This window comes from Canis lupus, chromosome 9, assembly GCF_003254725.2.
Source record: "Canis lupus dingo isolate Sandy chromosome 9, ASM325472v2, whole genome shotgun sequence".
NCBI lineage: Eukaryota > Metazoa > Chordata > Mammalia > Carnivora > Canidae > Canis > Canis lupus.
In genome coordinates, this window is record NC_064251.1 from 48,003,611 (window position 1) to 48,016,776 (window position 13,166).

Below are 13,166 nucleotides of genomic sequence, written 5' to 3' on the forward strand. Positions count from 1 at the left end.
CCCCGGGATCACGACCTGAGCTGAAGGCAGATGCTCAACCGGTGAGCCACCCAGGTGTCCCTTATTTATTTATTCATGAAAGATACAGAGAGAGGCAGAGACATAGGCAGAAGTAGGCTCCCTCTCAGGAGCCTGATGTGGGACTCGATCTCAGGACTCCAGGGATCATGTCCTGAGCCAAAAGCAGACATTCAACCTCTGAGCCATCCAGGGGCCCCCTGGTGTCTCTTCTTCTTAATAAGGACTTGAATTCTATTGGATCAGGGCCTTATATAACCTTAGTTCCACAAAGGCCACAATATAGTTGCATTGGGGGGTAGAACCTCAATACATGAATTTGAGGTGGGGGTGAGGGGATGGGGATGAAGATACAAACAGTCCATAATACTTACCCAGAAAAACTTGGGAGTCTAAGTGGTAAGTGATTTAGGCTCAATACCTGGAAGTTGTTGGATGCTGCTTAGGGTCTCATTGGGGGAACACTGTCTGAACATGAACCAAGGGAGCCAACTTTGGAGCCCAAGAGTGGGACACCACAGCAGAAACAGCAGATGCAGAAGAACAAGGAGTCGTCGTCGTCGTCCCCCCCCCCCCCCCCCCCCCCCGCCCTTGCCCCGTGGCGATTTACCTGTCCACTGGGCTACGCAGGACTGGCATTCAACATTGCCACCTTGTGGTATAGAAAGCAGGAGCAACAGAGGGTTGCTGACTACAGTTCTCTCTAGATCTGCTATTTCAGAAGCAGAACTGAGGCTCTGGGGTTTTTGGAGCATTCTAAAATCAAGATTTTTAAAAAATCTATTTATTCATGAGAGACACACACAGAGACACAGGCAGAGGGAGAAGCAGCCTCCATGCAGGGAGCCTGATGTGGGACTCGATCCTGGGACTCTAGGATCATGCCCTGGGCTGAAGGCAGGTGCTAAGCCGCTGAGCCACCCAGGGATCCCCAAAAGCAAGATATTAAACTTTATAATAACAGAGGTTGAGGCAGAAGGAGAATTCAAGCGACTAATTAAGTGGGAAAAAAAGGGATCCCTGGGTGGCGCAGTGGTTTGGCGCCTGCCTTTGGCCCAGGGCGCGATCCTGGAGACCGAGGATCGAATCCCACGTTGGGCTCCTGGTGCATGGAGCCTGCTTCTCCCTCTGCCTATGTCTCTGCCTCTCTCTCTCTCTCTCTCTCTCTCTCTCTCTGTGTGACTATCATAAATAAATAAAAATTTTAAAAAAATTTAATTGGGAAAAAAAGAGGTCTGACTGAATTCATACCCTAAGCTATTGGTATGGTTTGTAACAGTTCTGCAGAAAATGAATGCTCCTGTTGAGCTGTTAAACTCCTTGGTAACAAAAGTTTTTCAGCTGTTCAGATTGGCTACCCTTTTAATGTGCTCACCTACATAAGAGCATAGACACACCTAAATAGCCACATAATATGGGGTGAGACTTTACTGGTTCTCTCATAAAATAAAATGCTTCAAGCACATTTTAAAAGTGAAAACCCAAGGAAGAACCACTGTGTAAGGCTTAATTGTAGTTATTTGCCATGTTCAGATTTGTGGGAGAATTAGGATCTTTTGAGAATTAGGATATTTAAAAAAACCATAGTGTTTTGAAGTGTATGCTTTGAAAGGAAGTAGTGGCTTAAAGCAACAATGAGATATTGCCCCCTACCTGTTAGAATGGCCAAATTCTGGAACACCGGCAGTACCAAATGCTGGCGAGGATGAGGAGCAACAGGGAATCTCAAAAGCTGCTGGTGGGAATGCAAAATGGGATGGCTACTTTGGAAGATAGTTTGGTGGTTTCTTATAAAACTAAACATATCATCGAGCAATCACCTTGGTATTTACCTTAAGGCGCTGAAAACTCACGTCCAAACAAGTACCTGCACGTGGATGTTTATATCACCTTTATTCATAACTGCTAAAACCTGGACTCAACTAAGATGTTCTTTAGTAGGTGAATGGGTAAATAAACCGGCACAACCAGACAATGGAATATCATTCGGTACTAAAAAGAAATCAGCCATCGAGGGGATCCCTGGGTTGCTCAGCAGTTTAGCGCCTGACATTGGCTCAGGGCGTAATCCTGGAGTCCTGGGATCGAGTCCCGCATCGGGCTCCCTGCATGGAGCCTGCTTCTCCCTCTGCTTGTGTCTCTGCCTCTCTCTCTCTCTGTGTCTCTCATGAATAAATAAATAAAATCTTAAAAAAAATCAGCCATCGAGCCATGAAAAGACATGGAGGAACCTTAAATATCCATGAGTAGGTGAAAGAGGCTGTGTACTCTATGGTTCCAACCAAATGACATTCTGGAAAAGGCAAACCTGAGGATGCAGTACAAAGATGGGTGGTTGCTGGGGCTTTGTGTTTGTGCATGGGGGTGGGGGGAGGTGAGTAGACAGAGCCAGAGGGTTTTTAGAGCAGTGAACATATGCTCCATGTTATTATAAATGGATATATGTAAAAAAGAATCCTAATATCCACTCACTTTTCAAAATTGCCCTCTTCCATTGGACTCTCCTCCAAATTCTCCATAAAGTACCCAAAACTAAATTAGAATTTGATTGGGTTCATCAGCACAGGTTAAACATGTCCGGTTTTCAGCATTCCTATCACTTTGGAGAGCCTGTGCTGGGCCCTGCCCAGGTTCTGATGGTGGAGCCTAAGAATTTGCAAGGAGCTAAGGAGGCTCAAGGTGAAGGCTGTGTAAGTCGTTGAGAAGCAGAGCAGTGTGCTCTGGCAATGTTCTTTTTATTGGCTGCAGGGTATGCCACTATAAATCAGACCATGATTTCTCTACCCAGCCTCTATTGATGACCTTTTAGGATATTTTGAATATTTTGATATTAAGCCCATTGCTGTGATGAACATCTTTAAACCTATTCCATGCAAACATGTGCAAAGGTAATGGTGCACGTTGTGAAAGATATTGCAAACCCGACCTCCAAAGAAATTGTACCATTTTATATTATCCCCAGTGATGTGTGAGATGCCACTTTCTCCACAACTCTGCTCACCCTGGGAATTAACAAACTTTTTTTTTCTTTTTTTTTTGGAATCAACAAATTTTTAAAACTTGGCCAGTCTCACCAGTGAAAAAATATTCTCTCATTGTTCTTGTAATTTTCATTTCTTTAAGAAAAGTTGCATTTTTTTCATGTTTATTGGCCTTTTGTGTTTCTACTTTTGTAAAGTAAAAGCTCTTTATCATAGAGATTATCTGTAAAAGCTCTTTATCATGGAGATTAGTCTTTCTTTAGTTTTTGGTAAGTTTTTAATTTAATTTAATTTTTAAAAAGATTTTATTTTTATTTTTATTTATTTTTATTTTTTATTTTTTTAAAGATTTCATTTATTTATTCATGAGAGACACACACAGAGGCAGAGACATAGGCCAAGGGAAAAGCAGGCCCTCCACAAGGAGCCCAATGCAGGACTTGATCCCAGACCCTGGGATCACACTCTGAGCTTCAAGGCAGATGCCTATCCGCTAAGCCACCCAGATGTCCTGAGTTTTATATTTTAGGACAGTTTTAGATTTACATAAAAATTGAGATGATAATACAGAGAATTCCCATATACCCTATACTCAGTTTCCTCTATGAACATCTCTTTTAAAATTTTTTATTTATTTATTCATGAGAGACCCAGAGAGAGAGGCAGACATAGGAAGAGGGAGAAGCAGGCTCTCTGAGGGGAGTCTGATGCAGGACTCAATCCCGAGATTGGCATCACTTCCTGAGCAGACGCTCAACCGCTGAGCCACGCAGGCGTCCCTCCTTGCTTAGGTTTTAATGGTTGATAGTGGCTTACAGCGTGAGCCTCTGCAGTGTTTATTCTCCCCCAGGGTAGAGTTCAATACAATATCAGATACATGGCAGGTTAATGGGGGGGTATACATGGGTATGGGTGGCATTCATTCAATGTGGTCCAAGATAGCAAATATGCCAAATAAATTGGATTCATTAATAGAGATAATCTGTGTCAGAGCATTATGTGAAGGAAGTTTCCCAAGGATGTGATGAATTGATCACTGTTGTTGTGACTTTGGCAGGCTGGGCTTTGGCAAGAGGGCTGCATGAGGATGTTGCAGGGGTTTCAGAGGTGATCAGACACAGTCTTTACACTTAGCAGGAGACAGGCACATAAATAACTCATGTACAGGTAATGCTGTGATCAAGGTTAAGCAAAGCCTCCCTGGAGCCCCGGATCTTCCATTCTGGTTAGAGGATTGGGGACAGATTCTTAGAGGCAGTGTGGTTTGAGGAGTTGAGGAGAGGTGGGCAGATTTGGGGCAGAGATGGAAGGAGGGCAGTTTAGGTCAGAGCACAGCCTGAGCAAAGGCTCCGAGGTAAGAACAGGCAGGGCATGCTTAGAGAAGGACAAACAGATGAGACACACAGGGGCCCATACGTGTTGATGTGGAGGGGGTGGCATGAGAGACTGTGAAAGACTGGAAGAGAACAGAGTGGCAGAGATTGGACTCTCAGGTGTGCAGTTGGGAGGATACTTGATATGCAGTGGGAAGACACTGACATTTTGGGGCAGGGGAGGAGCTAATAAGGTCTGGGTTGGGAAGTGGGGGCTGGTACAGGGGAGGGAGAGGGTGTGTGTGTGTGTGTGTGTGTGTGTGTGTGGAGGCGGCTGGTTAGGAGGACACTCGATGCCAGGAGCTGACAGCCTCTGCTGCTTCCTGCATGTGTGACCTCAGACAAGTTCCCTTCCCTCCCTTGGGCTCTTTTTCCTCATCTCTAAAATGGGATTGACCCATTCTAAGGGGTCTGATGGGAGGTTTAGAGGTGTGGGTTTGTCTGTCTTAGGTAAAGAACGGAAGGCCTGTGACTTGGTGAAGGCCCATGGGGATGGTGAGGAGGGAAGGAGCTAAAGATGACCACGTGGCAAGGGCTTCCCTCACATTTTGTAATCCTTGCACCAACCCTTCCAAGTGGGTGTTATGGTTACTCCCGTTTTATGAGGAGTAAGGAGATAAGGATTCTGGGGTTCACAGTGGAAAACTCAATCACCTACAGTTGGTAAGTGGAATCCAGGCCATGATGCCTGCAGAGTGGAAGACAGTCCCTCCACCTGCCTCACTGGAGTGCAGGGAGGGCCAAGGAGGTGGAGGTGGTGCTCGTAGCCCAGGTGGTTTGCATTCCACACAGGCACCACGGGGGTGTGGCAGGCACTTAGGTGGGGATGGTTCCTGAGTGGGGGCCTGTGTGTGCTTGGTGGGGTCCACACGGCCCTATTGTGGTCTAGCAGCCAGGAAGGGAGGGGACATACTATCAGGTTTGGGTTCTGCCAGCATCTTTGGGTAAGCCCTGTGTCAGCTCTGGGCCTCGTGTCCTCATCTGTAAAATAAAGATGTTGGAGCAGATGAGTGACCTGTTGAGGTCTTCCTGGTCCTAATGACCTAAGACTTCATGATCAACAGAGTTCTCAAAAAAAAAAAAAAAAAGATATTTACTTTTTGAAAACATAGTATACTCCTATGGTTCAGATTCATAAAGCACTAAAGCAGTTCCAGTGCTCCCCTCAGTTCCCCTTCTTGGAGGTGACCGTGTTACCAGTTTCTCCCACAGAGATGGCAACATTGTCATTCAGTACTGAGTCCCAAGAAGTCCAAGGATGGGGAAAGACATAGAAACTTGTTATCAGACTAGGATGGAAGTAATCAGGGTGGGCTTCCTGGAGGAAGTTTTTACAGGAGGGGAATCATCTTGGGACAGGAAACATATTACAGAGGAGGGTCATGTCCCAAACTGAAGTTACCATCTTCCCTCCCAAACCCATCTGGTGTGAATGGCACTGTGGTCAGCTGCGCAAACTAGAAACTGGGGAACAACTTAGCTGCCTGGCTCCCCTTCACCATGTGCAACCCTCACCAGGTCCAGCCAGTGCTGGCTCCTTAGCTCATTCCGTCTCCAGCACTGTCCAGACTGCACGGTCCCCTCTGGACCTCCGCAAGAGCATCTTACCTGGCAGCCCTGCCACTTCTCACCCAGAAGCCTGGAAGATCTCCCCTAGGTGCCCCTTGGATCACACTGAGCAGAGTGAAAGGAGATGGGTGTTCTGGTGTGGGAGGTCCCAGGAGCGACTCTGCCTCTCTGCTCTCCTGAGGCTTTCACCCAGCAGGGAGCCTGGCCCGTTGGGCAGAATCACAGAAGCTGCATGATTTTTTTCATAGCACTTTATGTAGTTTGCCGTTTCTCCCTCCCTTTTTCCCTCCTCCTCCACCATACACCATCCCCTCAACCTGGAATAGGTAGTACCTCTCCTGTATGAAAACATACATTTTTTAAATTTTTTTTGAAAACATACATTTTTAAAGCATGCAGTTCACCCAGCTATTTTTTCTTTTAGATTTCATTTATTTATTTGACAGAGAGAGAGGGGGAGAGAGAAGCAGACTCCCTGCTCAGCAGGGAGCCCGATGTGGGGCTCAATCTCAGGACCCTGGGATCACATCTGAGCCAACAGACGGACACTCAACCAACTGAGCCCCCCAGGAGCCCCTCCAGCTAACTATTTTTATTAGCTTTTGTGTTTCCAGAGTTTTTTCTAAATAAAAATATCAAATGTGAATTCATATTTTATTCCCTGCCCCTCCTTTTTTAAAAGATGTTATTTATTTACTCATGAGAGACACAGAGACACAGGCAGAGGGAGAAGCAGGCTCCATGCAGGGAGCCCAATGTGGGACTCGATCCCAAGATCCCAGGATCATGTCCTGAGCCGAAAGCAGACGCTTAACCGCTGAGCCACCCAGGCGTCCCTCCTTGCCCCCATTCTAACATAAATTATACATACTACTATTTCTGCGCTTGTTTTTTTCTCTTCAAAATACATCTTGAAGATCTTTGCATGAAAGTACACAGAGAACTCCTTCATTTAAAACATTTTTGGGACGCCTGGGTGGCTCAGCAGTTGAGCGTCTGCCTTCAGCTCAGGGTGTGATCCTGGAGTCCTGGGATCGAGTTCCACATGGGGCTCCCTGCCTGGAGCCTGCTTCTCCCTCTGCCTGTGTCTCTGCCTCTCTCTCATGAATAAATAAACAAAATCTTTTTTTTTTTTTTAATTTTTATTTATTTATGATAGTCACAGAGAGAGAGAGAGAGGCAGAGACACAGGCAGAGGGAGAAGCAGGCTCCATGCACCGGGAGCCCGATGTAGGATTTGGCCCTGGGTCTCCAGGATCACACCCTGGGCCAAAGGCAGGCGCCAAACCGCTGCGCCACCCAGAGATCCCCAAATAAACAAAATCTTAAAAACAAAACAAAACAAAACATTTTTAAGGGCACCTGGGTGGCTGAGGCGGTTAAGTGTCTGCCTTTGGCTCAGGTCATGATCTCAGGGTCCTGGGATCAAGTCCTGCATTAGGCTGTCTGCACAGAGGGGAGCCTACTTCTCTCTCTACTTCTGCTGTTCCACCTGCTTGTGCTCTCTCTCTTTCTTTCTCTCTGTCAAATAAATAAATAAATAAATAAATAAAATCTTTAAAAAAATAACTTCTTGGGCAGCCCGGATGACTCAGCGGTTTAGAGCCGCCTTCAGCCCAGGGCGTGATCCTGGAGAACGGGGATCGAGTCCCACATCAGGATCCCTGCATGGAGCCTGCTTCTCCCTCTGTGTCTCTGCCTCTCTCTCTGTCTCTCATGAATAAATACAATCTTTAAAAATTTTTTTTAATTTTAAAAAGTAAATTACAAGTGCAGCTCCTCTGTAGCACAAGGATCCCCTTTCAGATAATTTATCTACAGACTCTACCATGTGAACAAGGTTATCTGAGGCATTAGGTTTTAAAAAAATTTTTTTTTAAGCTTACTTTTTTTAGTAATCTCTACACCCAACAGGTGGCTCAAGCCCATGACCCCAAGATTAAGACCCCAAGATCAGGTTGCCTGGGTGGCTCAGTGGATTAAGTGTCTGCCTTCAGCTCAGGTCTTGATCTCAGGGTCCTGGGATTGAGTCCTGCGTCAGGCTCCCAACAGGGAGCCTGCTTCTCCCTCTGCCCCTTCACCCTTGCTCATGTGCTTTCTCTCTCTCTCTCTCTCTGTCTCTCAAATAAAATCTAAAAAAAAAAGAGACCTCAAGATCAAGAGTTGAATGCTCTTCCAATTGAGCCAGCCAGGTGCCCCTCTGTGGCATTGTTTATAAGAGCAAAAATCTGGGAACAGCCTAAGCAGTCATTAGTAGGAAACTAGTTAAACAAATTATGGTACACCCCTATGGAAAAAGCAGTGTGCAGTCATTAAACATGTTTTATTTTTATTTTTTAAGAAGTTATGTTTTTATTTTTTAAAGATTTTATTTATTTTTTCATGAGAGACAGAGAGAGAGAGAGAGAGAAAGAGAGAGAGGCAGAGACACAGGTAGAGGGAGAAGCAGGCTCCATGCAGGGAGTCTGACGTGGGACTCGATCCCGGGTCTCTAGGATCAGGCCCTAGGCTGAAGGCAGCGCTAAACCACTGAGCCACCCTAAAAAGATTTTTTTTTTCCTAAAAAGATTTTTAAAATTATTTATTTTATTTTATTATTTTTATTATTTTTTCATAACTGAACAAACCATCAATTTGTTCTCTCTCTCTTTTAAAAAAAATTTATTCATGAGAGATACAGAGAGAGAGGCAGAGAGAGAGAAGCAGGCTCCATGCAGGGAGCCTGATGAGCCACCCGGGCGTCCCCTAAAAAGATTTTATTTTTAAGCAATCTCTATACCCAATGTGGGGCTTGAATATACAACCCTGAGATCATGAGTCACATGCCCTACAGACTGAGCCAGCCAGGCATCCCTGCACTTGTAATTTAGACAAGTGGTGTCAGATTGTCCTGCAGAGGAGTTATACCAACTGACACTCCTGCTGGTAATGTATGAAAGGGCCTGTCTGTGATGATGTTTTTGTTCATGTGACTATTTGGTGGTTTCTCTCTCCAGAAGGTTGTAAACTCCTGGAATTAAGTCTCTCTTGCTCATCATCATAGATAATGAATGTTGAATTAATGAATGGGTTCACACTTCTACCAGGAAGGGATGGCTGGAGTGGGAGGGATCCTTTTGTCTTCACCTTGCCGAGCCCAGCCTCCTCCATTCTTACTGTAGGGTTACTGTTCATCCAGACAGTGGCTGAGACCCTGTGAGAAGTTCTGGAAGAACCTAATCCTGACATCTGATTCATGGCCCCCACTCCAGGGCAGCCCTTTTCCTGCTGTGAAATCAAGAAGTCCAGGGTCTCAGTCCCATAAGGAGCTTGGAAAATGAACCCTTATCTAATGCTTGAATCCCTAGCCCAACCTCTGCTTACATACTGCCAGGAACAGGGAACTCACCGCTTCCAAGTGACTCCTTTCAACTTCAGACAATGACTTTTAGAAAGTTTTTCCATCATTGAATTGAAACCTTGTAGCTACCTCCTCTTCAGGATATTCTAACTGTGGCCTTCTGGAAACGGGCTTTCTGGCAGATGAGCAGTGGGGGAGATTCGGGGACAGGTACCCCTCATCTATCTTTTTCCAGCAAGTAGAGTCAAATTCCCAAAGAAGCTTGGCAGAGCCCTGCCTGTCCATCCCCTCACTCTCTCCTGTCCTGTCCGCAGGTACGTGCAGGAAGGACGGTTCCGAATTGAGGAGAGGACACTGACAGCCTTCCAGTGGCTCTACAACCCACAGCAGCATCGCATCCTCAGCCGCGCTGACCTAGAATCTCCCTCCAGGTAAAGGGACCCCCAGCCATTACTCTCCAAAGGCAATACTTATGCAGCCAGCTTCATACTGGTTGTAAATCTGCAGTGGGAACCACTGCCTTTAGAGTTAGAGGAACCTCCCAGGGTTCTGGAAAGAGTATGTCAGCCTGGGTACTTCTTCAGCCTAGAAGGCACCGAGTGATTTGAGGCAGCTCACTACCTCTGCTTTCTTCTCTGTGAAATGGGCATAATTATATATTCCCTGCCTTCTATCAGGAAGATCATGAGTCTCAAGTGAAATGAGGGCTGCAGAGAATCTAAAAGCCTAGGGGTCAGTTGGTTCCTCTTTAAGAGGGAGAGTGGCTGGCAGATTTGCTGGGCAGCCTCCTCACCTCTCCTTGATGTGGGTGGAGGGAGCCAGCCCTGCCTTCCTCATCTCCTCCTGCCCTCTGTTGTGGTATTCAGCTTGGAGTCTGACTGAGGGGTGAGAGAGGAGGGCTTTTCCTGGCCCAGATTCCTGCTCCCAGGCTCCTATCCACTCTTCCACCACACTGGACAGATATGACAAGCATTAGCAGTCTCCACAGAGATCCTGGGCAAACTTGCTGTGGTCTCACCTTCCCAAGGCTTCTGTTAGACCTGATCCTGAACCTTACTTCCATGTTCGCCCTCAAGACCTCTTTGCACCAGCTCCTAAATTAGCAGGACCCTCACAGCCAAGAATGAGCAGGCCTCACCTCCCCGGAGTGGTTTAAATGAAAGAAGAGTGGAGGTGATATCATTTGGGGGCTATATCATGGGCTGGCCAACAAGAGAACAGAGGTGATATTCTACTGCTGCTCCCCAGCTGACCCTAGGAATAAGATTTGGAAGTCAGTGGGTGACTTCATCTCCTAGATATCTGCCAGGAATCCAGTTTAGCTAAGAGCAGTGCATCTGCTCCCTCTTGTCTCAACAAGATTTCAGAAGGTACAGGAAACAGTGAGGTGGCTGGGTACTCTCGCTGTAGATCTGATACTCTGGAGGAAGAATTAATTAGATGATGTTGTAGAAGTATCAAAAACTCTGGGAAAGGTGACTCAGGCCACCTGGGAACTCTTGGTAGTCAGGGAATGGGTAGTCAGACAAGCACCCTGGACTCCAGAAGGTGGATTTCAAATAGTGTAGAGAAAAGACAGAAATTTCCCTAGAGCTTGAGGCAAGACTATTGGGAAGGGTGCCAAAATGAAATTCTGAGTTTATAGTGGTGAATGCTTGCAGGGAAAAAGAAAGAGGCTGCTGTGGCTGCCCTGGGAGCATGCTAGTGACACATGGACACGAAGGGCACATGGTCAGGTTTAGTTGCAGGCAACATGCAAAACCCTATTGTGTGACATTTGCCATCTGACATAATAAAGTAGCTTCTCCCTCACCTTTTCTTCTTCAAAACTCTTGCCACTATTGGACATTATCTTGTCCATTTGTTCATTGTCCCTGACAACACCCCCTCAACCCCCACCTCCAAATGTAAGCTTTATGAGAGCAGGGCCCTTTTCAGCTTGTTCTCTGCTACATCCTAAGGTCATGTTTCAGAGAAGGAGTTGATTAAAGAAGTATTGGGGGGGAACGACAAATGAACACAATGCAGGCTCACCTCTAGGAAGGCTGGGAGAGAGGCTAGCCTCTCAGACTCCAAGACAGGTTGGCCAGCTCTACCTGCTCAAGGTAACGACAAGGGAAGAAGAGGAGATGAGACCTCCTGCCCATGCAGGTGGCCTGAAGCTAACAAAGTTGCCTGCCTTCTGAGCCAAAGAACGCAAATGTGTTTGAGAGTCACAGGAGTACAGCTGAGTTCTTGGAGGAGGGAAGCAATCATGAGACAGGATGGAGCTATTTGAAATAAAATCAGCTTTCATACTTGGGAAAGCTATATCCCAAGGAACTTGAAGGGGAGGCTGCCATACTCTGTGGCTGTACTAATTTTTGTGACAATATTAACAGCTAATTTTCTGAGTGCTTATTATGTGTCATGTGTAAATACTTTATAAGAATAAATTGATCTAATCTTCATAACAATGCTCTGATGTAAGTACTATTGTTCTCCCCATTTTTCAGATGACCAAACTGAGGCACAGCGAGTAAGTTGCAGTGCATATAATCACCATGCACACTGCCTCTCAGAGAATAAGGCATTTGCCCATAGGCAGGAGGTAGCTGAGATAATATCTATTTTTACAAAGAGGAAATAAGTCCAGAAAGCATAAATAAGGAACTCAGGATTCGTCCTGAATGAATATTTCAGAGTTCATTTTTATTTTATTAAAAAATTTTTTTATTGGAGTTCAATTTGCCAACATATAGCATAACACCCAGTGCTCCTCCCGCCAAGTGCCCCCTCATTGCCCATCACCCAGTCACCCCAACTCTCCACCCACTTATTTTATTTTTTAAAGATTTTTTTTTTTAATTTTTTTTCTTAATTTTTATTTATTTATGATAGTCACACACAGAGAGAGAGAGAGAGAGGCAGAGACACAGGCAGAGGGAGAAGCAGGCTCCATGCACCGGGAACCCGATGTGGGATTCGATCCCGGGTCTCCGGGATCGCGCCCTGGGCCAGAGGCAGGCGCCAAACCGCTGCGCCACCCAGGGATCCCTTTTTTAAAGATTTTATTTATTTATTCCTGAGAGACACAAACACATAGAGAGGCAGAGACACAGGCAGAGAAGCAGGCTCCATGCAGGGAGCCCGACGTGGGACTCCATCCCAGATATCCGGGATCACGCCCTGGGCCGAAGGCAGTGCTAAACCGCTGAGCCACCTGGGCTGCCCAAGAGTTTATTTTTAAAAAGACAGTTTGGAGAAGATAATCAGCAGCAGCAAGCAAATTCCCTGAGAACCCATCCTGCTGGGGGAAGCTTATTCGCTTTTCTGATTTGTTTTCTAGACTAGAAAGTAGGTTGGAGGTGGTGGAGCAGAAGACTATGGTTCTGAGTTTGATGAGCAGGCTGCCATTGGCTGCTGAATCCTGCTCCACGTGTTTATGAGTGGGTTGTTGAAGAAGGATCTGGTGAGCTGGTGACAGTGCTGATGGTAGGAACCTGGGCACCAGCCCAACAGGCAAGATGGCAGATTCGGGACCCAAATCAAGTAGGTACAGTTTAACAGGGATGGAGAAATCTATTCTGGCCTCCAGTCCTGCTTATACCTGGGAGGTAGACAAGGGAATCAGCTGTCTGAGGGGTTCTGATTGACTAGAAGCTTGGGTATGGCCCCATGATTTAGGTTTTAAGAAAATGCTTGCATCTTGGGGATGCAAGAGCTCAGGGCAGAGTCCAGGGCAGGGGAGGGAAGGTCTTAGTCTCAGACCCTAAGACGAAGGTTCCTTCATTTGTTCTTTGCCTGGGGGACAGGGACTGAATACCTTTCTTCTGCTAACACTGTGCCAGGTATTACCCTGGAAGGGCTGAGCAGGGTGCATTTCAGGATGATGGATAAAGCTGC

The 13,166-nt window shown here is 46.2% G+C and overlaps 1 protein-coding gene across 2 annotated transcripts in view; it reads left to right on the forward strand.

The window, feature by feature from the left end:
• Window positions 1–13,166, forward strand: part of RAP1GAP2 (RAP1 GTPase activating protein 2) — a 222,545-nt gene that overhangs the window by 8,974 nt on the left and 200,405 nt on the right. For both annotated transcript variants that reach the window (XM_025476089.3, XM_025476091.3), the window contains exon 2: window positions 9,596–9,712. In XM_025476089.3, coding sequence (XP_025331874.1) covers window positions 9,596–9,712 — 117 coding nt within the window. The remainder of the gene's footprint in view (window positions 1–9,595; window positions 9,713–13,166) is intronic.